This window comes from Megascapheus bottae, chromosome 4 (genome assembly GCF_031878675.1).
Source record: "Megascapheus bottae isolate mThoBot1 chromosome 4, mThoBot2.hap1, whole genome shotgun sequence".
In the NCBI taxonomy this organism is placed as follows: Eukaryota; Metazoa; Chordata; class Mammalia; order Rodentia; family Geomyidae; genus Megascapheus; species Megascapheus bottae.
In genome coordinates, this window is record NC_143512.1 from 55,309,910 (window position 1) to 55,337,363 (window position 27,454).

Consider the following 27,454-nt stretch of genomic DNA (forward strand, 5'->3'; position numbering starts at 1 on the left):
CAAATTAATTGATAGGGTAATAGTATTGAAAACCTGGCAATTAACTAACAATAAGAGCATGGGAGATTTTATCCCAAATCTTTTAGTGTATTTGGGCAGAAAGATACTCCTTGATAATTGGCCAATAGAGGGCTTGAAGGCTTTGTTTCCTGTAGAAAAACTACCCCAACTATACTTCTTCTAACTTCCTTTGCATGCATTGCTACATTTCCTTTTTACATGTGCTCTTATTTATTTTCATGGCGAATGCATTTTTAAACAGTCTCTGGGATGGTAATTGCCATTAATCAGTTTTGATAACTTTTAATGATATTTTCATTTATTCCTTTTTGCTAGCTGGATTGCCTTTTGCAATTCTTACTTCAAGGCATACCCCCTTCCAGCGAGGAGTATTCTGTAATGATGAGTCCATCAAGTACCCTTACAAAGAAGACACCATACCTTATGCGTTATTAGGTGGAATAATCATTCCATTCAGTATTATCGTTGTAAGTTAAATCACTTTTCCAAGTTTATAACTTTTGAGCACTTGGCTTAATTTTGTGTTATGGTTAAATATATAATCCATCACAAACAGTGTGTATTTTTAACCTTTAATTGAAGGTTATTTGATTAAGATAAGCTCAGACCAAAAAGAGTGACAATGCATAGTTAGAAGAACCTTACTGAATATATATAGTTTCCATACTAATCTTTTTTCATGCCAATATGGCAAAGCCATTAACTCTTTCAGTAATTGTGTCATTATTGATTTGTTTCTAGCATATTTTATATAAAACATTAATTTATAATTTATTATTTATTGTATCATTGTATATTAACTATTTTTTTGTCAGTTGTGGGACTTGAACTCTGGGCCTGGGTGCCGTTCCTGAGCTCTTCAGCTCAAGGCTACCACCCTACGCCTTGAACCACAATGCCACTTCTGGTTTTCTAGTGGTTAATTGGAGATAAGAGTCTCATGGACTTTAGTGTTGGGGCTGGCTTTGAACCACAATCCTCAGATCTCAGCTAGAAGCCACAGAGCCTGGCTTGTATATTTCCTATTCTTTCATCACTGATTTCCAGAAAAGAGTAATTGCTAGCCAATGTTAAAATTTTGTTCAACCCTTGTTTACTTCCCTTGTTTACTTAAAGAATTTTTCAATATTTCCATAAATGAGAAAGAAAGGCAGTGTTTTCTTGCTTTTAGATGGAAATGTTCAGATAATGTGGCTTTGGTAGAAGATCTCTAATTAGATATGGTATCTTTAAAATCTCTGCACCCACAAATTCTATTATTTAGTTTGTTTTGTGGTCTAAAACTTGCAACATTAGAAATAAAATTTATTTTATTTTTTATTTTTGTCTTTTCTTTTTTGCTACTGGGGTTCAAACCCAGGACATTGCACTTGCTAGGCAAATGCTTTGCCACTGAGCTACATCCCAGCCGATAACATTTATTTTAAAAGCAGAAAATAAGCCAGGCACTGGTGTCTCATGCCTGTAATCAAGCTTCTTAGGAGGCTGATATCTGAAGAGTGCTGTTCGAAGCCAGCTTGAAGACTTTTATCTCCAATAAACTACTTGGAAAAAAGCTAGAAGTAGCACTATAGCTCAAGTGGTAGAGTGCTAGCTAGCCTTGAACAAAAGAAGCTCAGGGACAGTGCCCAGGCCCTGAGTTTAAGCCCTAGGATCATCTCCTTTCCCCACCCTCTTAACCCCTACCCCTGAAAAAAAAGCAGAAAATATGTTCCTATCGAAAAGAAAAGACAATAAGATGTTTTTTGGAATTTACTTTTTAAGAACTTGTTGATTTAAAGATCAAATGCCTTAAAAATGATCACTGCATCCTATTAGTGATGAAAATTAATCAATTCATATGTTATGAGTTGAAAGTTATTCAACTAATAAAAGAAAATGTCTAGTATATAAGTGTTTCAGAAGACTGATTTTTTCATTTTTAGAAAATACTTTATTAGTTTCTGTAATCAAACCCACATAAATAAGACCTTACCTATGTATTTAATACAATGTGTTTACCCCTGTACAAATGGAAAAAAGTTTGATGTTTCTACACTAATATGGCTATTAATTTCTGTACAATGCCAACTCAACAGGATAAACTGGGTTACCTTTTCCAATGTTGACAGCACAGCTAGTTTCCAAAAATTCAAATTATATATGTATATTTGTATTTCTATAAAACTCAATAATAGTAGTATGTTATGCATCAATAGCAGCAACAGCTCAAAGGCCAAGATGATTACTTGTTTGCCTTGGTATCTTCTCAGTCTGTTCTTGAGCCTGTCATGGCTTAGCACCTTACTTGAAACTGTATTTTCATAAATGCAGTAGTGGAGTAATTATGCAGTGATCTTGTTAATTCATCTTATATTATGGTGAAGTTTTAAGAAACCATTCTATATACTCAATGAGTTTTTACTAGCTGGCAAGCCAAGCCTGTGATTGTTCGCTAAAGAAAGAGGAACCCACCCCACTTCAGTCCTAGGATTGATCTCAGTGCTTTATGGCCTTGCATTTGAATACTAGGGTTTGAACTCAGGACTTCATACTTCACAAGACAGATGATCTGCTATGTGAACTACATGCCTTTCTATTTTTGCCAGTCCTGGGGCTTGAACTGAGGACCTTGGCATTATCTCTGAGCTGCTTTTTTTGCTCAAGGCTGTCACTCTACCATTTGAGCCACAGCATCACTTTAGGCCTTTTCTATTTATGTGGCACTGAGGAATGGAACCCAGGGCTTCATGCATGCTAGGCAAGCACTCTACCACTAAGCCACATTCCTGGACCTCTTTTTTTTTTTTTTTTTTTGCCAGTCCTGTACTTGAGCTTAGGGTCTGAGCCCTGTCCTTGGACTTTCTCAAGGCTAGAGCTCTACCACTTGAGCCTCAACACCACTTCCAGCTTTTTTCTATGTATGTGGTACCGAGGAATTGAGCCCAGGTCTTTGTGCATGCTAGGCAAGCACTCTACCACTAGACCAAACTCCCGCCCCCTCCTGGTCCTCTTAAAAAATATAAATGTATGTAAATTTAAGTATGTATAAATTTTTATTCTATTTTTTTTTAATTTTATTTTTTGCCAGTCCTGGGCTTGGGCTCAGAGCCTGAGCACTGTCCTTGGACTTTCTCAAGGCTAGAACTCTATTGCTTGAGCCACAGCACCACTCCTGGCTTTTTTCTATGTATGTGGTAATGAGGAATCGAACCTGGGTCTTTGTGCATGCTAGGTTAGAACACTACCACTAGGCCAAACTCCTGGCCCTGTATAAATTTTTAGAAGTAGGCCTTATACTTGCAAATATGAATTATTTGCAATAATATCTAATATCAGCCAAAATTCATGTTCTATTCACATTCCTATCAGTAAAAAGGATGTTGTATAAACAAAACTTCAGACTCTACTGCAAGAGAATAGAGTGCTCCTTTCTGGGGAGCATGTTTCTGTACACAGCATGGGCTGCAAGCATAGAGCCTTACAAAACAGCCCTAGCTTATGAACTAAAAACGTTTTTTTTTAACACAACTTCTAAGAAAGTTATCTTCACATTTAATAAAAGGACAAGTAAGTTAAGGTGAGTATAAAGTTCTTAAAAGAACAAATAATTGTGCTGGTCACTGATGGCTCACACTTCTAATTCTAGCTATTTAGGGGGGCTAACATCTGAAGATTATGGTTCAAAGCCAGCCTAGGCAGAAAAGGCTGTGAGACTCTTATCCCAATTATTCAGCAAAAAGTGGAAGTAGAGGTGTGGCTCAAGTGATAGAATGCCATGGCGCCTTGAGGAAAAAACTAAATGACAGAATGCATAGGCCTGAGTTCAAGAGCCAGTACCAGCACACGCACGCACGCACGCACGCACACACACACACACACACACACACATACACACATATATCACCACCACCGAAAACAACAGATAATTATTTAAAGGTGCCATAAAAATATTATTTCCATGTCAGCAATGTCAGCAAGGACAAAGTATGCTTAGGGCAGTGGTTTTATGTACTAATTTAAAATAATTCCAGTTTATTCATTAACTCAACTTCTTTGAAGCAATACTTAGATTTGTTTATGTTTTGTTCATTAGGAAGTAAATCATTAAGAACAATTAAAGACTCAAAAGCAGAATTACATGAAGATTTAAGTGAATATTTATATGGTTTTTCCCTTTCACTCTTACCATTATGGAAATATATCAAGAGTAATATAGTTTCTTACAAGACATTGTAGAATTCCAATTAGGAGGAAATGTTCATTGTAAAAAATCCATTCAGTTTGACAGTTCATGTTTGGTTTTTGAGGAAATAAAATAAAAGAACCAAGGAATAGCTATTTGGAAAGTAGATGATATGGAAATATGCCAGAGACTTTGGACTGTTGTTTTGGGAAGTTGATTCTTTCCTGAAAGACATAAAACTGTAGGGAGAGTATAAAGATATAAAACTGCTCAGGGGAAAAGGAGATCATGAGAGAATATTTATGAGGTATAAACCTAAAAGGATCATAGTGATTTAAGCAATTTCTAACTTTGATCTTGGTAAGTATTCCCAAACATTATCTTTTGTTCTTTAAAATTTTATTGTATCCTTATAGTTTTAAGTAAACACCACATGTGGAGACTTCTCAGTTATAGAATTAATTAGGGTACACACAGCTTAGGTGTACACTTCACCAAAGGTTAAAAATTGAAATTAAGTGGATTAAGTGCAGGATAAGATACAAAAGGAGGGGGGGAGGGAGAGAGGGAGGAGAGATAACTCTACATTTTTTTTTTTTGCCAGACCTGGGGCTTGAACTCAGGGCCTGGGCACTGTCCTTGAGCTTTCTTTGCTCAAGGCTAGCACTCTACCACTTGAGCCACAGCACCACTTCTGGCTTTTTCTCTGTATGTGGTACTGAGGAATCGAACCCAGTGCATGCTAGGCAAGCACTCTACCACTAGGTCATACTCCCTGTCCACAACTCTACATTTAAATCACATGACTTGATTTAGAAGTTCTGTTGATCTCAGAACACTTGATAAAAATGATATAAGACAGCACTTCCTACAGTCTTCTACCACCCCTGCATTAATGTTCAGTTTTGGTTTATGTTGCAGTTGTAGGTCAGCTTCTAATCTGTACTCAGCACTCTGAATGTTTCTAGCAAAGCAATTTTCTTTCATTGTTGACAAGAACAGGATTTGGGTGGTTCTAAGTAATGATGAATCTGAGTAGGAAGACTCACAAAGCTCAGAGACTTTCGGAAAATAGTTGAGTAAAGTATAGCTGAGTCAGTAGCTCATACCTGTAATTGTAGCTACTTATGAGACCTATGGGATGAAGATTTGAAGCCAGCCTGGGCAGAAAAGTTTCAGATACTCCATCTCCACTTAACCAACAAAAATGCCAGATTTGAAGTGTGACTCAAGTGGTAGAATATTACTGTGCAAAAAAAACCAAGGAAGAGCATTAGCTCTGAGTTCAAGTCACAGTTTGCAGCAAGAGAGAGAGAGAGAGAAAGAGAGAGAACATTTGACAGCTGAGATATGGAAGTTTGCACAGCTAAAACTGGGTTATTTAATATACATGTTACATTTTTAACTATCAAGGATCAATTCCATATGAATTGTTAGCAAAATTCATTTTGGTTTCTGATCAGTTGGGAATTACTAGGACTCCCTGTGAAAGTTTAAGTGCTCATTCTTTTCCTCTCCTGTTACAGGTTTGATGAATTCATTCCCATGAGGATTATATTTCCATGGGTGTTAAATGTGTTTTAAGAGCCCCCTTCTCTTTCCCCACCCCGTCTGTCTGTCTGTCTGTCTGTCTGTCTGTCTGTCTGTCTGTCTCTCTCTCTTCTCTCTCTGTGTCTCTCCTCTCTGTGTCTCTGTCTGTCTCTGTCTCTCTCACTCTCTCTCTGTGTCTCTCTCTGTCTCTGTCTCTGTCTCTGTCTCTCTCTCTCTCTCTCTTCCCCCCTTCCAACAGGCAATATTGACTGACTTACTCAATTTAGGTCCCTTAATTGATACTAGCTTTGCTTTGTATTTGACAATTAAGAAATCACCCTTGCATTTATGGAGTTCATAGTCTAGTTGTCAAAATTAAAACACTCCAATTATGTAATTCAAGGAATTCTGAACTAGATGAAGAAATAATTTTTGGTATCAGGTTCTTGAAGTCCTTCATAGGATGCAACCATTTCTTTTAATTATGGTAAGACAAACCTTGAAGACAGTTAATCCTCACATTGGAAATGTTCAAATGCTTAGGAAAACAGCTTATATAATTTATATTTAGAAGCAAAATTAGTATGTATCTCAAGTGACACTGTTACTTTCTCCCCTTTTCTCCCATATAAATTAGCAAACAGACTGTTTCCTAAGCATGTGTTTTGGTTTCAGATGGCTCTTACTTAATGAAAAAATGTCACTTTATAATGTTGCCATTGAGTAGTTTTGTAATTTCTCAGGATAATGGTTTGTAAATTCATTACCCTTTTGTGTTCATCCACATATCCATAGGTACTGTAAGTACCATATAGTTTACAACATAGTTACGAAGATGCTCTAGCTCTGATTGTTGAAAAGTCTGTAGAAACTATTACAACAAGGGAAGAATCAGTGGAAATGGAAATGTTGTCTGGGAAAAGTACAAACACCAAGTGTTGTTCCCTATTTTAGCAAAACTCCTTAGGGCTATCTGCCTTAAAAAAAAAAATTCCTGGAAAGCAGGTGTTAGAGACTTGATTCCCTGCCCTCTGGCCCTTTGGTTTCAGTCTTAGAGCCCCATTGATTTTCTTTGTTTTTCTCCCTAAAACTTTTTTTTTGTCAACTCTGGGTCTGGGTGCTATCCCTGAGCTCAAGGCTAGTGCTCTACTGTGTTGAGTATTCTGGTGGTTAATTGGAGATAAGAGTCTCAGATTTTTGTGCCTTGTCTGGCTTTTAACCTTGATCCTCAGATCTCAGCCACTGGTGCCTGACTCCCTAAAACCTTTTTTTTTTTTTTAAACCCTTTTTAATGTTATGAGTGTCTTTGATCCAGAGGAATATTTGAAAGTTAGACAAAATGAGGGAGATTGTGGTTTGGAAATTTTTGTCCTTTGAATAGTCTAATTTTTTGTTTTCTGGGATATGTCACTGTCTTGGAATATGAGAAGAGAAATAGACTTTAGTGTTTCAAGTATACTATAAAATGCTTTTGACTTTTGACTTTGTAAGTCAATTGATCAAGCACTTTGTCTTGTTTTGTTTAAAGTTAGATTGCCTAAGTTGGCTATTTTTGTAATGACAAAAACAACCAACCAAGCAAAACAAAAGGTTTGGGGGTGAGGAAAGTTTGGCTATCTTTCTTTAAAAAGAAATTCATGTGATTTACCATTTTCTAGTTTTTGTTTTATGTGCTTGTTTGCTATTTTAATGTCATTTTTCTGTTTCTTTTTCAGATGATTGTTGGAGAAACTCTCTCTGTTTACTTTAACCTCTTGCACTCAAATTCCTTTATTAGGAATAACTACATAGCCACTATTTACAAAGCCATTGGAACCTTTTTATTTGGTGCAGCTGCTAGTCAGTCCCTGACTGACATTGCCAAGTACTCAATAGGCAGACTTCGGCCTCACTTCTTGGATGTCTGTGACCCAGATTGGTCAAAAATCAACTGTAGTGATGGTTACATTGAGAACTACATTTGTCGAGGGAATGCACAAAAAGTGAAGGAAGGCAGGTGAGTGTCGAATCTTTGATTCTTGTTTGGAGTATTCTTAGATTAGAAGGTTTCAGAGACTGGAAGACAAGTCACCAACTTCGAGGGAGATATTAGTATAATCACCTGGAGTGAATTGAATTCATATTTAATTCTTGTTCTTTCTCCTCATTCTTTTTTCCTGTTTTAGCCATGGCTGTTTAGCCATTTAGAAGCATTTTGCTAAAACTATTTTCATTGCCTCTGCATAAAAATATAAAATGTAGGGGCCAGGAATTTTGTCTAGTGGTAGAGTGCTTGCCTGGCATGCACGAAGATCCGGGTTCGATTCCTCGGTACCATACATTAAAAAAGCTGGAAGTGGTGCTGAGGCTCAAGTGGTAGAGCTCTAGCCTTGAGAAAGTCCTTGGGCTTTCAGTGCTCAAGCCCTGAGCTCAAGCCCAGGACTGGCAAAAAAAATAAAAAATAAAAATAATAAAAAAAATATATATACACACATACATATATATCCACACATACACACACGTGCGCGCGCGCGCACACACACACACACACACACACACACACACACACACATAATATAAAAATGTGACTTGTGGATCATTTCTGCCAGAGTCACTAAACTTTTTTCATAAGATGCCAGACAATAAACGTGTGAGGCCTTTGCAGGCCATATGGTTTCTTACACAGTTATTGAATTCTGCCAAGACAGCAGAAAAACAGCCATAGACAGACAATACTTAGATGAATGGGTGTGGTTATGTTCCAGTAACACTTTGTTTCTACTAACAGCAGCTGCCCATGGGTCATAGGTTGCTGAAGCCTGGATCGAATCCAACCATTTCGAAAGCTCTGCTAGATTATATAGTCCTTCCTCCTTCCTCTTCCTGCACTTTCCTTCCTTCATTCTCAGTATATAGCCAGCCCAAGCTAGTTTTAAACTTTTAAACCTCTTATCTTAGTTTCCTGAGTTTTGTAATTATGGGAATGTACCATGCTGCAGGGTTTTTATAATTATTCTCAAGGATATAAATATTTTTGTTAAAGTGATTTGATTCAGTCCTTAGGTTGCCTCCTCCCTCTTCTCTCCCCTCTTTTTTTTCCATATATTTTTTATTGTAATTAATAGAAGGGTTACATTATATTCGCCAGATAGAAGGTGTACTAATTCACATACATTGGTACCCTTTCTCATGTCTTGGTCCCCATTTCCCTCCCCCCACGCCCGCTCTTTTTTTTTAAGTTTGATTTTTTTTTTTCCTGCCAGTCCTGGGCTTGGGCTCAGGGCCTGAGCACTGTCCTTGGACTTTCTCAAGGCTAGAGCTCTACCACTTGAGCCTCAGCACCACTTCCAGCTTTTTTCTACATATGTGGTACCAAGGAATCGAACCTGGGTCTTCACGCATGCTAGGCAAGCACTTTAACCACTAGGCCAAACTCTCGGCCCCTAAGTTTGATTTTTTTATTGTATTTGTGGGGCTGAGGACTTGAACCTCTGGCCTCTTCATACATCTTAGGCAAGCACTATATATTAAACAACATCCCTAGCCCTGACTGCCTTCTTATATACCATTTTTTGTGGAATGAAGTAAAAAATTTTGAACCCAAAAGCCTACCTCCTTTGAATGTACAGATGAGGAAAAAAAAAAAAACTGAAGACCAAATAATATTAAGCAAGTCCATTAATTAGAAGCAAAGCAAATTCCTTAATTGTCAGCCTTATCTTTTCTGTTATGGTTAACTTCTTTTAGTCTAATATAGGTATTAATTTCCAACAAATACTCTAGTTAAAAATATCTTTAAGCTTGGTGTGGTGGCTCACACCTGCAATCCTAGCTACTCAGGAGCTGAGATCTGAGGATCAAGGTTCAAAGCTAGCCCGGCACAAAAGGACCTGAGACTCATATCTCCAATTAACCTCTAAAAAACGGGAAGTGGAGGCTGGCTCAAGGGTAGGACAGTAGCTTTGAGCTGAAGAGCTCAGGGACAGTGCCCAGGCCCAGAGTTCAAGCCCCATGACCCACAAAAAAAAAAAATCTTACTTTTTTTTTGGCTAGTCCTAGGGCTTGAACTCAGGGCCTGAGCACTTTTCTTGGGCTCAAGCAGTACTTGAGCCAGAATATTGCTTTTTCTATATATGTGTACTGAGGAATTGAATCCAAGTCTTCATGCATGCTAGGCAAACATTCTACCACTAGGCCAAACTCCGGGTCCCCCAAATATCTTTAATTACTTTTATATATGGCTTCCAGATACTTCTTTGGCTTTGTTGAGACTCTTGTAAGCAAATAGGTCTTTTAGTAGTCCCCATTTTGCATTTGCATTTAGTATGGATGGAAAATCAATTTATTTAACTAGTGTGTTTGTGTAATATATATTATGCTCTTTGCTAGGGATTCAGCAGTGAGCAAGACATCTTTGGTCCCCATCTTCATGGAGTTTAGTCTAGCAAGAAAGACTTACTTAAACAAATTGTGAGAATAGAAGAGACCCTTCCTAGAAAGAAGCGAAAGAGTAGATCAGGTTGTTCACTGACAAGCTGGGTGGTGATAAGAAGGAATGATATGATTGCTGTCTAATCAAAAGGGAAAAGTGGCCAGAGGTAGGCAATCAAGAAATAGTATATGGTAGAAAACAGTACTGTTAATTTAGACTCGGGTAAGCAAATGTTTTTATTAGAGGAGTGGAGAAACAATAGTCCAGAAATATCTTTGTGGAGTGATGAAGGTCCTATCACTCCACAAAAAAGCGGAAGATATTTTCTTTCTGCTTTCATAGGGCCAAGCAGAAGCCTAAGGAAAGTCTCTTTAGTTGCTAGGTTGTAATGAACTTTGAGAGTGTGAAGACAGAGGACAAGAAAGAGACTTTAAAAACACTTGAACTGGAATTCTATGGTGTATTGTGTTAGGTCCGCTTGGAAGAAATGACTTCTTCCCTTGGCTCTCTCCCCCTGCACCCTGGAAATCCCAGCCCAGCACCTGTAACCCTGGCAACTGGCTTGCCTGTGGGCAGTGGGAGGTCCCCCAGTCTGAGGCATTTCTCCCATCGTCTGAGATGGCTGCAGTGGCCACACCCCTCCCCTTATATAATCTCTCACTTCCCTCCATAAGCTCTCTTGCTGCACCAGACTCCATCTTAGGCGGCAGGAGATCTACTCTTTCCTCACACAATAAACCCTCTTCTCCTGAATTGCATGGAGTTTCCTTTCAGCACATCTTACATATAGAATGGAAGGGATGAACAAAAAGCTTGGTTGGAGAAGGAAAGCTCATTAGAAGTAAGACTGAAATTTAGGACTTTTTTTCCTTTTTGTCAGTTGTAGGGGCTTTTGAACTCTGGGCCTGGGTGCTGTCCTTGAGCTCTTCATCTCAAGGCTAGTTCTATACCACTTGAGCCACAGCACCACTTCGAGTTTTCTGGTGGTTAATTGGAGATCAGAGTCTCATAGACATTAGTGCCTGGGCTGGCTTTGAACTGTGATCCTCAGATCTCAGCCCTCTGAGTTGCTAGGATTACAGGTGTGAGCCACCAGCACCTGCAGGACTTTTTTTTAAAAGAGAAAATAAATGGCTGTGTACAAATACAGAACAAGAACCCAAATTAACAGATAAAATTATCACAAACTGTCCATCTGAAGCTTAGCTCTATAGCTTAAAAAAATACCAACCCTATACTTTCAGGGATCATTTCTATAGTTAATAACTAGAGAAACCCCACTGATGGTGTAGAGTATGGAAATCCAAACAGCTCTGAGATTCCATCTTACCCCAGTTAGACATCTAGGCCAACAGTTTGAATTTGCACAACAAATGCTGGAGGGGATGTGGGGACAAAGGAACCCTCCTGCATTGCTGGTGGGAATGTAAACCTCTGGAAAACATTCTGGATGTTCCTCAAAAAAAAAAACCCAAACCTATGATCCAGCCATACCACTCCTGAGCATCTACCCTAAGCAACAAGAACCAGTAATATGATAAGGACACCTGCACATCCATGTTCATTGCCGGCTATTCAAAACAGCCAAGACATGGAAACAGCCCAGGTGGCCCACAATAGACAAGTCAATCTTGTATACAATGGAATTTTACACAGCCACCAAAAAGAATAAACTAATGTTATTTGCAGGGAAATGTTAAGTGAGGTAAGCCAAGATCAGAAAGACAAACATCACATTTCTCTCTGATTTGCAGAAGTTAGGTCTAAAATGCACTGGGATATGATAGATTACACAGGATTTTAGATATTGTGAGCCCAAAAGAGGATTGTCTAAGACAGAATCACCAAGGTGCAATGCCTGTGTGCCTCTTCACACTAATATAAAATAATACATATACTGAAACAAACTCCTAAGATATGGAAACAAAATACTTTACAAATGTTTTTTTCCTGATGATTCTCTATTCTTTACTTACATATGGTGTATTCACATGTATACCTTCAGGAGGGTGTGGGAATTGGTACAGAACTTGAGGAAAAGGGGTGAAAAGTGCAGCAGAAGAGCATACTGGACACTGATGAAAATGCACCATACAAGTCTTGGGTGGAGATGGGAGGGAGGGAATGGGAGAGAATGAGGGAACAGATGATACTGTATAAAAGGAAATGTACTCATTACCTGACTCATATAAATGTAAACTCTCTCTATATCACCTCTATAATAACAATAAAGTAAATCAAAGATGTAAATAAAACAAATGTTTATAAATTGCATCTACCCAAGAGGCAGAGGATTCAATCAGGACTGAGTCTGAGTCAGTTAAGGAAAAAGTCGATGAGAACTTAAAAACAAACCAAGTACTGTGGTGCACAGCTGTGGTTTCAACTTCTCAAGGGGTGGAGATGGAAGGATTGAGGGTCAAGGTCAATGCAGGTAACATTAGTGGGAGGCTCTAACTGAGAATGAAACAAAGGACTGGAGCATGCTCAAGTGGCGGAAAAGCACCAAGTTGAATCCCCAGCCCATTCCAACAAACAAAACAACCTTACAAAGCCAGGTATGGTAGATCATGCCAATAGTTCCATGCTTGGGAAGGCTTGAGGTGGGAGGATTGTGAGGCCAAAACTGGGCCATAAAACAGTGAAACACAGCTGGGTGAGGTGGCTCATGCCTGTAATCCTAGTTACTCAGGGGGCTGAGATCTGAGGATGGCAGTTCAAAGCCATCCCGGGCACAAAAAACCATGAGACTCATATTTCCAATTAATCACTAGAAAACAGGAAGTGGGGCTGTGGCTCCAGGGGTAGGGCAGTAGCCTTAAGCCGAATAGCTCAGGGACAGGGCCCAGGCCATGAGTTCAAGCCTCATGACCCACAAAAACAAACAAACCAGTGAAACCCTAACACAGGGAAATAGTAGCAACAAACACACACACACATACACATATGCACTAATGAAAACTACTTTTATGGATTTAAATCACAAAGGAAAATAAAAATTGGATATAGATAGATACTCTTTGGCTTATTATGAGATAATCCTGATAAATGCATCTTAAGTTGAGAATATTGTAAGTAAAAAAAATATAATAGACCTATCAACATCCCTCTTGATTTTATGGCTGCCTTAGGAACTATGGCTCACCACCACTGCCCAGAATTGCAGTATATTGTCTCATTTTATCATATAGAGAAAGGTTCAGAATTCAAAGTACAGTTTCTATTTAGTGCTTAATGAGTATTATTTTCATGCCATGGTAAAGTTGAAAGTATGCATGTTAAACCATTATGATAATGAGATCTGAAGACTTTAGTTGATCTGCTTTTTAAAAATTCCTTTCCTTCTTCCTTCCCTCCCTGTTCTTTTTTCTTCCTCCTTCCTTCCTTTCTTCCTTTTCCTTTTGTTTTTGTTGGTCATGGAGCTTGAACTCTGGAAAGACTCTGGGTCTGGTTGTTATCCCTGAACTCTTCAGCTCCACTTCCAGTTTTCCAGTAGTTAACTGGAGATAAAAGTCTTATTTACTTTAGTGACCGAGCTGGCTTTGAACTGCGATCCTCAGATCTCAGCCTCCTAAGTAGGTTTATAGGTTTTTTTCTTGCTTTTTTTTTCTTTTCCTTTTCCCCCTCTTTCTCCTTTCCCTTTACTTTCCTTTTTTTTTTTTTTTTTGGCCAGTCCTGGGCTTGAGCTCAGGGCCTGAGCATTGTCCTTGGACTTTCTCAAGGCTAGAGCTCTACCACTTGAGCCGCAGCACCACTTCTGGCTTTTTTCTATGTATGTGGTACCAAGAAATTGAACCCAGGTCTTTGTCATGCTAGGCAAGCACTCTACCACTGGGCTAAACTCCCGGTCCTTACTTTCCTTTTGATTAAACTTTAACTCAAGCCCCTTACCATTTGAGCTATGTTCCCAATTTGCTTTTAGCATTCTTGTGTAACATAGTCATGAGAAGCACTATGTCCCACTTTAATGAAAGAATCATCTAGAGCACAGTGAAGATTAACATCTTAATTTTGATCCCAGAAACTGTAAAATGGAAGTGAGGTCTCAACTTCAGGACTTTGGTTCTCATTTTGTACTTTTCCACCACTTCCTGTGTCTTGGTCTTTAATAATATTTCTCCTGGACTAAACACCATAAAACAGTAAAACTCACCTTTTACTCTCACCAGGGGATTTAAGAAAGTCATTGTGGTAAGGATGCCTAATTAAAATTAAAAGAAAGAAAGTTTAGAAAAATGTGATTTCCATCAATGTTTCCAAAATGACTCAGTTGTTGCCAGTTGTTGAGGTATGTAATATTGATCCATAACTGTGGCTTTGCTTAGTGTTCTATTGTGGTAGAATATAGTGTAGCTGGACACAGATTTTCCTGCTACTTTTCTCTTGAAATTTAAAATTCAGGAAGCCCCAAAAATGTAAAAACATTTCAGTCTAACCATCATCTATAGCTTAGTATTATGGTGTAATCTCCTCTTTTGATATATTGGCCTCCATAGCCTTCTACCAGTACATTTTTAATTATAAAATTACAATGCTTGGCCCGGGAGGGAAGGAACATAAGCACCCGAATGAGTCATTTTTGTATAAATTCTGTATACATGAGTAAGAGCTGTATGTTAGAATGAGAATATCCTACAATTATGGCTTTTAATTTTTTCCAATTGATTTTTTTTCTTTCTCCCTACCTCCCTGTTTTGCACATGTGCAGTCTTGTGCTGAGTCTGCTAACTCTGGTATCATAAAACTTTTACTGGACTTCAACTGTGATATCCTTTGGTTTCTAAACATAAAAGGCAGGACAGGAATGGGCTTTAATGGAATGCTCATTAATTTTAGTATCTAGATAACTTCTTTTTTTTTTTTTTTTTTTTTTTTTTTTGCCAGTCCTGGGCTTGAGCTCAGGGCATGAGCACTGTCCTTGGACTTTCTCAAGGCTAGAGCTCTACCACTTGAGCCTCAGCACCACTTCCGGCTTTTTTCTATATGTGGTACTGAGGAATCGAACCCAGGTCTTCATGCATGCTAGGCAAGCACTTTAACCACTAGGCCAAACTCGCGGCCCTGTATCTGGATAACTTCTATACACTGTTTAAAATTAGTACTTGGGAGTTCTGTGGACTCAAGGGGGTGTTGTTTTAGCACTCAAACATTATTGATTAAGAATGGTATTTTTTTATGCTGTATGAATATCAGGAGAACATCTGAGTTTGTACTTCAGAACTGTAGCTCCCTTCGATGTCACAATTTTTCTTTAGGTTAGTGATTGTTAGAATAATCTGGTGGGTTTATTAAAACATATTAAGTGTGTTTTTGTTAGGTGGGGAACAAGTTTCAGATGTGGCTATTGATCATGGGACCACACATTGAAAACCATGGCAATGGGTCACATAGAACGAGACCAGTTATGGCATCTTTCTTAGGATATAAGGTCTGTTATTTATCTTGTTTGATATGAGAATTGCAGAAGGTGTACAGCTAACTGGTTTGCTTGTGATAGTATACTACAGAAGAAACCTGTTGGCTGCCTTTGAGTCACTTCTTTTTTCATGCTTTTAAGTTCTTTTTCTTTCCTTCCTTTTCCTCTTTGCCCCCCCCCTTTTCCAATCTTTTCTTCCTTCCCTCCTCCTCCTCTTTCCCCTCCCTCTCATCTTTTCCTTTTTCTCTTCTCTCTTCTCCACTCTGTTCCTCTTCCCCTGCCTCTGTCCTCTTCCTCTCTCCTTCTCTTCTTCTGTCTTCCATCTTCTCTCTCCTATCCTCTCCTTGTCCCCTGTCCTCTCCTTTCTTTGCTGGATGGGTCAAAATGGGACTTTGTTCATCGTATACCACTGAGCTTTCTCCACACTTTTTTTTTTTGCCAGTTGCGGGGCTTGAACTCAGGGCCTGAGCATTGTCCTTGGACTTTTCTTAAGGCTAAGCTCTACCACTTGAGCCACAGCACCACTTCCAGTTTTTTTCTATGTATGTGGTATCAAGGAATTGAACCCTGGTCTTCGTGCATGATAGGCAAGCACTCTACCACTAGGCCAAACTCTAGGCCCATCCTTTTAAATTATATGTTTTAAGTGTAAACTTGGTGTTTACGATTAGTTCTGGGTGATTGATCACAGTGTCTAAGAATCAGATGGCACATAGTTGTTTGAATTGTACTTGCCTTGTATTGTTTCAGTGTCTAACAGCAATATGTATACTTGTACATAAGAGACAGTTTCCCTTTTTTAAGTGTGTCCCTTCTCCCATACAAGTAAATAAAGCAGAAGTTTCTTTGTCTTGTATAAGACAAGGAAAAAATTCATATGAAACCTGTGAACCATTATAACTTGGCTGGTGCCTTTTTGATACTTAAGTGCTTGGTAAAACTTGCTAGAGCAGCATCTTCTACATAGTCTAAGTGTAGCTATTACAGAGTAACCTTTTTGCTTTTCAGAATATGACTTTGGTTAGTCTTATTATACTTTTCATGCATGGACATGTCAGTAACCACATACCTTCTGTAGAGGTAGGGGAATGATTTAGAATGATTTTTCACTTGGTAAGAGAGCCTTAGTTACTATATTTAAAAAACATATTACTCAAAATTGCTTTGTTGCACATACCTGTAATACTAGTGGCTGGAGAAGCACAGATGAGGAGCACCAGTTAGCAAGACCCCCATCTCAAGCTGTCTGATGTGTGCAGCGGTGTGCATCTATCATCCAGCTACACAGGAGGTCTAGACAGAAGAATACTGTTTCAGGCTAGCCTCATGCGAAAACCATGAGACTATTTGAAAAAATAAAGTGAAAAGGAGCCAGGAACGTAGCTCAGGTGGAAGAGTGCCTTCCTAGAAAGCTACAAGGCCTTGAATTCAAACTCAGTACCACCACACAGGCAAAAAAAAAAAAAAAAAAAAAAAAAAAAACTAAAGAAACACCATCACACACACACACACACACACGACTTTCCAATTTTCCTGTTGCACAGTTCTTATGCTTATGTGGGAGCTGCTAAAATGCCTGTGCCGCTCTTACAGTGCTTCCAATGAAGATGGATATGTTGAGGGATGACATGACATGGCTGATGGAAAGTGATATATGCCTCAAGATAAAATTCCACATGAAATCAGAGAATGAGTGGCAGGATTGTAGTTCAAGGATAAGTAAGATTTCAACCATAGACTTTTTTTTTTGGTGGGTCATGAGGCTTGAACTTGGCCTGGGTGCTGTCCCTGAGCTCTTCATCTCAAGGTTATGGCCCTACCCTTGAGCCAAGCCCCACTCCCTGTTTTCTAGAGGTTAATTGGAGATAAGAGTCTTAAGTTCTTTTGTGCCCGGGCTGGCTTTGAACCTTGATCCTCAGATCTCAGCCTCTTGACAGCTAGGATTACAGGTGTGAGCCACCACGACTAACTTCAACTTTAATGCTAGCTACTCAGGAATCTGAGAGCTGAGCATTGTTTTTTGAAACTGGTCCTGGCAGAATTTCCCCTTAACCACCAAAAGCCAGATATGGAGCTGTGGCTCAAGTGGTAGAGTGCTATCCTTGAGTATAAGTTAAGGAATAGTGCTTTGTCCCTGAGTCTCACTACCAACACACACACACAAAAGGCTTTAGTGTGTAGAATCGGAATGAAATATATCTGAGTTCAGGGAGCCACATGACCAAAGGTTAGATGTTTAGAATATTCAGATTTGGAGGTTTAGAATAGTATTGTAAGGAATATGAACTCATGTTGTAGATAATGAAGTGTAGAGACTATTTGGAAAAATATAGTGCTAATCCAGGCATGAGATAATGAATAGCTGAGGGTGTACAGAACTCAGCAACTTGCTTTTGGAGAGTAAGAGCTCTGCTGATGTTGAAGAGCAGAGAGCTGGCAAGGAAAGCAGTAACTAAGCTGCTTTGAAGAGTACAAAAATTTGCCATACCAACACGCCATTAGCCTTGCCTGGACCAGCTGAAGTTTCTGAATGGTAGCTTCCTGACCCCTCTGTGCCTGAGTCTTGAGTTTCTATGATGTTATCTATTGACTAGGCAAATAGCAAAACTTTCATTGCCATAGAATTCTTTTGTTTGTTTGCTTGCTAGTCCTGGGGCTTGACCTCAGGGCCTGGGCACTGTCCTTGAGCTTTCTCAAGGCTAACACTCTACCCTTGAGCCATAGTACTACTTCTGGGCTTTTCTGTGTATGTGGTACCAAGGAATAAAACTCTGGGCCTGCCATGGAATTTTTTTTTGGGGGGGGGATGAAGTCTTATACATGCTCTGAGTGTTTCTTTTATCTTTTTTTATTGTAATTAGTAAAAGGGTTACATATTTGCCAGATAGAAGGTGCATTAATTCACATACATTGATACCCTTTCACTGCCATGGAATTTTTGATGATACTTTTTTGGTAGACTGAAGTTTGGGAGACAGTAAAGATTAATAAGATTACTCTTGTTATATATAATAAATATATATACTGAAGGGTGAGATCATATTTCTAGTTAAGTTAACCATTAATTTTGTATGTAATCTATTGCTGAAATGTTTTGCCTCTGAACTTACCAGATTTGGTTTTTGAAGGACAGAAATGATTCTTTAAATATTGAAGAGATCTTCATACAGGCAGTGGATTCAGCTGATACCTAACCTCTTACTCCTTGTTAGTGTTTTGTAAGTTATCTTCTTTGGAAATGCTTTTATTTATAACTTAGACTTCAAATACAGTATAGCTACCATTCTGTCATTATGGATATTATTTGCTAAATCAATTTGGCTGCCTTTGAGCACAATGTGTAAAGGTTTTGGGGGCATTTTGCATACATTATTAAAAATACTTGCCAGAAGTGTTGAGACAGTGCACTGAGTTCTGTTTATTTTAGCCTGTGATTTCTGAGAGAAGAGTGATCATGACAGGATGTTGACTGTACCTCCTAATGTTGCTGTTCCTGGACTTTAAAGATGAAGTCCAGATTTCTAATAGCTTCATGTAGAAAGGTGTAAAAATCAAATAAAAATTTATTGAGTACTTACTGAATGTGTGCTAACTAGGAAAAGTACTAGGGTATTAGATGTGATCTCACTCAAGGAATCTACCAATAATTTTTTTATTTCTCTGTACATTGTCACTTTTTATTTTTTAAATGATGAGTATTCTTAATGTAACTAACAAAATATAGCCAAGGCTGTTTTAAACATTTTGTTCCTCTTGCCCCAACCTCTGCCTCTGAAAGGAGAAGATTCAGTAGGAAATAATTTTAACCTAAGGAACTTCGGCTATAGTAGATAAATTTGAATGCACTAGGGCTCCTGCAATGTGTGTATGTATGTGTGGGGGGGTGGGGAGGAGGAGTTCTGGAGGTTGAACTCAGGCTCTAGGCACTATCACTGAGCTTTGTGTTTTGTGTTCAAGGCTAGCACTCTACCACTTGAGCTATAGCTCCACTTCCAGCCTTTTGGTGGTTAATTGGAGATAAGAGTCTCACTGATTTTCCTGCCCAGGCTGGCTTTGAATCATGATCTTCAGATCTCAGCCACCTGAGTAGTTAGGATTATAGGTGTGAGCCACCAACGAGCATCCAGTTCTGTAGTTTCTTTGTTTTTGCCAGTCCTGGGGCTTGACTCAGGGCCTGGTACTGTTCTTGGACTTTTGGTTCATGGCTAGTGCTCTGCCACTTGAGCCACAGCACCACTTCCAACCTTTTCTGTATATGAGGCACTGAGGAATCGAACCCATGGCTTTGTACATGCTAAGAGAGCACTCTACCAGTAGACTATGCTCTTGCCCCCTGCCTTTTTTTTTTTTTTTAAGAAAAGATTTCATGGGGGAATCAATAGCTGATTGACAAGAATAGTATTTACTGAAGAAATGTGGGAGGCTTAGTGTAGGAGAGAGAATGAACAAGTTCAGCATGAACAAGTTGGGAACTAATTAGTGGTTTATTAGCAGATGATGGCTCTGGAGAAATTGGCTGGTCTGTTACTCTGTACTCAGCATTTTGTTCTCATAAAAGGCAGGAAGCACAAGTTAACTGCTCCTGCTTTGTTTTTATATTTGCAAAATATATTTTGCTATCTGTTCCTTAATTATAGTCTAAATGAGTTAAAATGGCAACCTAAAGATTCCATGATAGGACTTATTTTAACAGCAAGAGGAATTGGAATACTTTTCTGCTTTTGTCCATTGAGTAGAAAGGCTCTTAAGGGAGGTACTGAGGCACTGTGCTAGTGCTCATGGTTATATGAGCTGCAGTGATGTCATCCAGTCTATCTGAAAGGAACAGGAGTGACCTGTCTGGCAAGCTTCCTAATGAACTCTAATAATTTGACAGCTGTTTGGGTCTTGGCCTCTTCTCTTGTTACTGGTAGTAAGTATCTGCTTTAACTTGTATCTAAAGACACTTTCCTTGCTCTCTGGGTTCTGGTGACTAGAAATTAATGATGATTTCCTAACCAACAGGACGGTTAAAAATTGGCAGAGTAGTTGCAGGTTATATAAACACACACTATTTGAAAGCCCTATGTTCATCTTAGTTTTCAGATTTAGCCTGCTTGGATGGTATATTAAGCCACATCTCCAGCCCCACCTCCAGCCAGACTTTTTTCTGCTTAATTTGAAGATGGAATCTGTTTTTACTTTTCTGCTGGGATTGGCTTTGAACTGTGATCTCTCTGATCTCAGCTTCCTGAATAACTAGGATTGAAGTCTTAAGCCAATGGCAGCAGCTATTTTGTGATTTTTATTTTTTTGGTAACTTTTGAGAATGGAGAGGCCTGGGAAAAAATAGTTGTAGGAAAAGAGCAAATGGATGATTAGCTAGGTTCCTTGTAATATAATCTTCCCATAAGACCACAAATGCTAAGAAATGCTTTATTTATTTATTTCTTGAGCTCAGGGCCTGAGTACTGTTCTTGGTTTTTGTTTCGTTTTGTTTTTTCTCAAGGCTAGAACCCTACCATTTTGAGCCACAGCACCCCTTCTGGCTTTTTCTATGTATGTGATACCAAGGAATTGAGCCTGGGGCTTAACACATACTAGGTAGCGCTCTATCCCGGGCCAAACTCCTGGCCAAGAAATGCTTTATATCAATTGATTTCTGATGTATTTGGTTGTCTTTGTAATTTATAAGGTAGGTTGAACATGGATTAGATGTTGGAGTACAGAAGAGGAGGGTGGGGAAGGAGTAGGAATGAGATACAGAGTGGGTAAATGGTTATAGATTCTCTGAGGACTGTGATACTGGGGTTCAGGCTGAGTTTAATCACTTTCCTAAGAGAAAGGAGTATCTTGACTGACAAATGCTGGTCCTGGGCTTTGAACTCAGGGCCTGATCACTGTCCCTGAGCCTCTTTGTACTCAGGGCAAGTGCCCTACCATTTAAACTACAGCAGCACTTTTGTCTGGTGTTTTCTGAATAGTTGATTGGAGATGAGTTTCATAGACTTTTCTTGTCCAGGCTGCCTTTGAACCATGATCAAATCTCAGTCTCCTATGTAGCTAGGCTTAAAGGCATGAGCTACTGGCGCCCAGCCAAACCACTTTTTCGGTATGCCATTTTAATAGAAATTCACAGTAAAGTAGTCAAGGCAATATACTCAATTATTTAAGGTCATGTATTGTTTATTCCCTAGAATTAATGCAGCATTATTTTGAAGGACATTTTTTATCTCTATAAACTTTCTCTCAAGTATTTTCCTAAGATTTGATGAAAAGCTGAGTTATTTCATATTTATTATAGGTATAATAATGAGATTGTAGTCTATGATTAATTGAAATTCAAGATTCATTTAAGATCAGGGCTCTTAGCTAAGATCAAACTTAACCATTTCAGTTGAGGTCATTGTGATGAAAAAAAATTTGGATTGTTCCTTGAGTTTTAATTAAACTATGAATACATGTGTTTATTTCATTTGCGAATTACATGTATAGTAAGATACCTATGGGAGCTTGTCGCTTAGAGAGTCCCAGTGGCTTGAATTTATATGTTCTGTGTTTTGTTCATTTTCTTTTTAATAGAAGTAAAACCCCATATTAACATGATCTGTTTGATAATTTTATATGAATAAAGACTTAAGAACCAAGATTGAATAGTTGGCCCTTTGTTTTTCTTTTATTATTCATTTATTATTAATTTTTGCCAGTCGAGGGGCATGAACTCAGGGCCTGGGCACTGTCTTTGAGTTTTCTAAAGGTTAGTGCTCTACCACTAGAGCCACAGCACCACTTCTGGCTTTTTCTGTGAATGTGGTATGGAGGAATCGAGTCTAGGATTTCATGCATGCTAGGCAAGAACTCTACCACTAGGCCACGCTCTTGGCCCCTTGATTGTTTTTACTTGATTATACTAGATTGAAAGCTGTTAAAAACCATTTAGAGTTTATCAAAACTACTTAGAGTTTATGGTTTTATATTATAATGTGAAGGAGTTAATGAAACAAAATGGTTTGAGTTTGAAAACATTTTTGTGATCATGCGTATGTTGACTCATTGGGTTTTGACAATCTCTGAAGTTGGTTCTTTCAATTCTTCAGCATAGTATACTGAAATTAACCATAAAATATACAGAACTCTGCTGTAATTATATGCTTTAAAATAGAAATTTGTTTTGACCAATTCTCTGTAGCCAGGTGTAAGGCTAAAAAGTGTTTTTTGTTTTTTCCTCCATTAAAACATATAAAGGCCAGGGCTGGGAGTTTGGCCTAGTGGTAGAGTGTTTGCCTGGCATGCACGAAGACCCGGGTTTGATTCCTCGGTACCACATACATAGAAAAAAAAAAAAAAAGCTGGAAGTGGTGCTGAGGCTCAAGTGGTAGAGCTCTAACCTTGAGAAACTCCAAGGACAGTGCTCAGGCCCTGAGCTAAAGCCCAGGACTGGCCAAAAAAAAAAAAAAATAATAGTGCAGAGTCGGGGGTGTGGGGCTCATTCATAGAATGCTTGTTAAAGTATACTCACGAAGGCCCAGCACTATCAGGGGGGAAAGAAAGGAGTAGTGCCAGCTTTTAAGAGGAAAATATTGATACTTTTCTTCTTTCTCTTTTAGATTGTCCTTCTACTCAGGCCACTCTTCATTCTCCATGTACTGCATGCTGTTTGTGGCAGTAAGTACTGTGTGCCTACTGAGAATTGGGTATGTGCTATGTTGGTAGCAGCTCTGCATAGCTGTCTTCCTTGCTGCACAAGGCAGGCAAAAGTCTCCTGCTAAGAATGTGATCCTTAGATTTGGGACACTTGGCACCTACACACAGCTTTCTATGTACCTACAACAGTCACCCTAACTGGAGCCTCTGAGTATGAGCACACTAGTCCTGATATATTCTATCTGCAGTCTGCTCTGTTGAGTTGAACTTGATTATCAACAGCAAGGCAGCTGCTGTGACTCCAGTTAACCCGTTTTTGTTTTCCTTTCACTTGCTGAACTTTCCCCACACTTTCCACGGAACCAGTTTTTCCACTTCTGGGAGTTGTCTGTGGAACTACCTGGTCCATTTCTGATTGCTAGCCTATTGCACTGCATGGTCATTTGTATGTATGTTATTCTGAAGTTCTCTGAGAGGCATTAGGAAGATTTATACCTATATTTTGCTTATAAAACTACAGATGTGCCAGGCCATCAGTGAGTCACACTTATAATCCTAGCTACACAGGAGGCTGAGATCTTAGGATTATGGTTCAAAGCCAGCCTAGGCACCAAAGTCCGTGAGACTCTTACCTCCAATAAAACAGCCAGAAAACTGGAAGTGATGCTGTGGCTCAAAGTGGTAGAGTGCTAGCCTTGAGCTGAAGAGCTCAGGGACACTGCCCAGGCTGAGTTCAAACCCCATGACTAACCCCCCCCCCCCCCAAAAAAAAAAAAAACCCTACCAAGATCAATGTGTCATTTTTGGTTTTCTGTATGTATATTTGTCTGCAATACTGGGGCTTGAATTCAGGACTTTATACTTGCTAGGCAGACTCTCTACCAATTAAGTCATAACTACCATAACTGCTTGAAAACACACTCAAAGAATCTTTAAAAATCAGTTTCAATTGATTTTACATGTTACTTATAAAATTTTACGTATCACTTTATTACCTATTACCAACATATAGAGGAAAAAGAGCTTTCTATCCTAACATCATCTATAAATATTAGCTTTATTAATAATTATATAATTTTATGCATATTTGCAGATTTATATTTTTCGATCACATAATGTATGAGCAAGGGATTAAAAATGCTATCATGTATAATATTAAGGGTAGACTAATAGTAGTTAATTTAAAACCATGTGTACTAGAATCTTATTTGAAAAACCAAATTTCCTAAGTTAAGATGATGTGATGCTGGTGGTTCACACCTGTAATCTTAGCTACTCGGGAGCTGAGATCTGAGGATCATGGTTTGAAGCCAGGCCAGCTAGAAACATGAGTTAATTCTAGTTAATCACCAAAAACTGGAAGTGTGGCTCAAGTGGTGCCTGGACCAAAAAAGCCAAGCAGGAGCTTGAGACAGAGTTAGAGCCATGAACAAACAAAAACGATAAACATTGAAGTTGTCATGTAACATGTGAAATTCATATCTGCTGATAAAATATCTATCCCCTCTGTATAACTTGTAAGCTAATTTTTAACAGACCCAAAGTATCAAGCCGTTAAAACTTTTGTAAATTTTAAGCACCAATTTGTGACTATATTGAACTATTTTCGAAGTGTGGAACCAGACTCACAGGATCTCTGGTTTGTTATCCTCAAACCTGAGATAGGACCATCTTAGTCCTTTTTCATAGACTTGGCAAATCTTTGTTTGACCCTGACTTGCATTTTACATTATTGAAACAATGTTGACTTTCTTATGCTCTGCAACTGCCAACATTTATATGATGGGAAGGAGAGGCCTGAGAGGAGACTACTAATGTCTCTGAACTTTGAAGGCATCTCCTGACAGAAGCACTTGCTGTCCTGATTACTTGAAGTCCTCTAAGAAGTCTCATTGATGAGATGTAGGTGGAGCCAATGAGAAGGCAACGAAAGCGCACACACACACACACACACGGAAAATTCCCTCAACCATGATGTGGTAAACGGGCCAGTGTGAGCCATTTAGAGGTAGAGGTTGCCTTTACCCAACTCTACACAGAAGAAACATTTACTTGATTGAGATAGTTCCAGATTTGATTTCATTTCTGAGTACCTAGATGTCTCCGTGCTTTGCAGCTTTCCTATTTACATGCAACATTTAGCTTCTCCTTTCCCCAGTTCTTAGGCACTGATTCATCTTGATGTCCGGGCCATCTTGGCATCATGAGTCAGTCCCAGGTTTGGGTGGAGATGTACTGTCACTTAAGAATTTCTAACACCTAGAAATTAACTTGCAGTTAAAAATGTCTCTTACAGCTATTCCATTGACTTGTTCTGCCCTCAGTGGTAGCTCAGCATTATACACACCCAGAGTGCCAGGGACTGGCAGAAGCTCAGGGAAGGAGCTGCTATGCACAAGCCAGTTTAAGTGCTTTGTGACTGCTCTTGAATTTGGCTGTTAGCCAGATTTGGTAGTTATTCAAAACAGTCACAGCACGAGACATGGGGAATGAACCAGAAGACTTTCCCTATTGTTGTGGGGCCAGATTGCTAATATCACTACCTGTTACAAAGCCCCTCACTCTAGCCTTGAGGAAAGCCCAAGGACAGTGCTCTAGGCCCTGAGTTCAAGCCCCAGGACTGACAAAAAAACAAAAACAAAACAAAAAAATAGACTGGCTATGGACTTTTAAAGAAACCATACAATTTTAAAAAACAGTAGACTTTCTAGCCAAGTTTTCAGCTGACCTACACTCCATCCACAGAGGGCAAGATCTTAAAATATTTGTACCATGGAACCTTCAGGGCCGAGGAAGTGAAGCCACTGTCTTTTACTTTTTTTTAATTTATACAGGATTAGCCTGGGACAAAAGTCATGGTAGAATTCTAGGCATGTCACCCATGAATCAAGGTCTAAGGAACTCCTGGTGGTATTTACTTTCTTGGTGTCAACTGAAATAAACAAGTCTTCATGGGGAAGAGTAAAGCTGTATGAGATGCCTGTCTTACACAGGGAAACACTGAGGAGCCGTGCCCCAAGAAAAAAGTATACACAAGTATGAAGTACTCCTAATTAGCAAGTTTTCTTAAAACGTGGCCACTGGCACCCAGAGAAACCAGAGTATGGAACTCAGGTTAGGTGTAGAACCAAAAGCAGATTCCTGAAGTCCTTCACGGCAAAATCATTTCTGAATCTATAATGATTTTCATTGATGGGAAAAGTGTCTACATAGGTGAATCTATAAGGAGAAAACCTTAAGTATACTGCAGCTTGTTTGACTACTGATCCAGAGTGAATGAACAGAATGTTAGAGAAGAAATTTGGGCAAAGTAATACTTCATTACAGTTAACAAAAACAAGCTGATACCTACAATCAAAGTCAAGATTCTTTGGAAGGAAAATACTGTTTAGGGAATTTTAAGATCTAACATGAGGGAAGGCTTACATGAGGGACTCCTGAAATTCCTTTAGGCTGGAGGTACAAATGGAAACAGCTTAAGTCCATTTTAGAGTTATTTTTTTCTTGCCTTGTCCTAAGCAGAGATGGGCAAAGTCTTCCTTAAGTGGTAGGGCGTAAGATATCCCTATTCAGACACCTGTAGTTCATTGGTATATAGCTAGAATAACCTGTTGGTTGTAGCTGAACTTTGACAATATCCAAAGCTTGATTTTAGACAGTCTTTTCTCTTTAATAGTTTCCAATTAAGACAGAAATAATAAAATCTTAAGTCTTTTTTTTTTTGCTACTATTGTCAGAGTTTGAGTAATGAACAAAAAATAAGATTTGGGGTGGAGGAATCCACAAAATTCCAGTAGCACTTAATCTAGCAAATGAGTCAGACTTAGTTAAACAGCTGGTATGCTTTTTTAGATGTTTATGCTGCGTACTTGATAAAATTAGACAACCTCTGGGTCTTTGCCAGCTGCTGAGAGCAGAACACCCACAGCAGCGCCCAGCTGGGAATGGATTTGCACATCTATTTTAAATAGGTAATGTCAGTGGGCAGAGCCTTGTAAAGTGTTTTCTGAAGACTACACTTAAGTCTGAGTCATAAATTATTGCATGGCATTTTTTAAATGAATGTTGATATACTTCTACTGATAGGTCTTAGTATGTAATTTTATCTGCTCTACTTGTGATCTTTTGCCTCAGACTCCAGTATCCAAATAATTTCTATCTAATAAGAATACTGAAATTTTATATTCTTAGAACTAGTAGAAGGTTATATCCTTAGTTGATAGAAATTAAACTTTAAGCTGGGCACAGTGGCTCATGCCTGTCATCCTAGCTATTCAGAAGGCTAAGA

The 27,454-nt window shown here is 38.8% G+C and overlaps 1 protein-coding gene and 1 pseudogene across 2 annotated transcripts in view; both read left to right on the forward strand.

Annotated features, from left to right (window-relative positions):
* Plpp1 (phospholipid phosphatase 1) overlaps positions 1–27,454 on the forward strand; it is an 82,996-nt gene that overhangs the window by 52,726 nt on the left and 2,816 nt on the right. Inside the window, exons 2-4 of one of the 2 annotated variants that reach the window (XM_090331940.1) lie at positions 337–488; positions 7,432–7,712; positions 23,130–23,187. In XM_090331940.1, coding sequence (XP_090188066.1) covers positions 337–488; positions 7,432–7,712; positions 23,130–23,187 — 491 coding nt within the window. The remainder of the gene's footprint in view (positions 1–336; positions 489–7,431; positions 7,713–23,129; positions 23,188–27,454) is intronic. The other variant, XM_090331939.1, reaches the window with a different exon arrangement.
* Positions 11,356–11,446, forward strand: LOC150064487 (small nucleolar RNA U3; annotated as a pseudogene).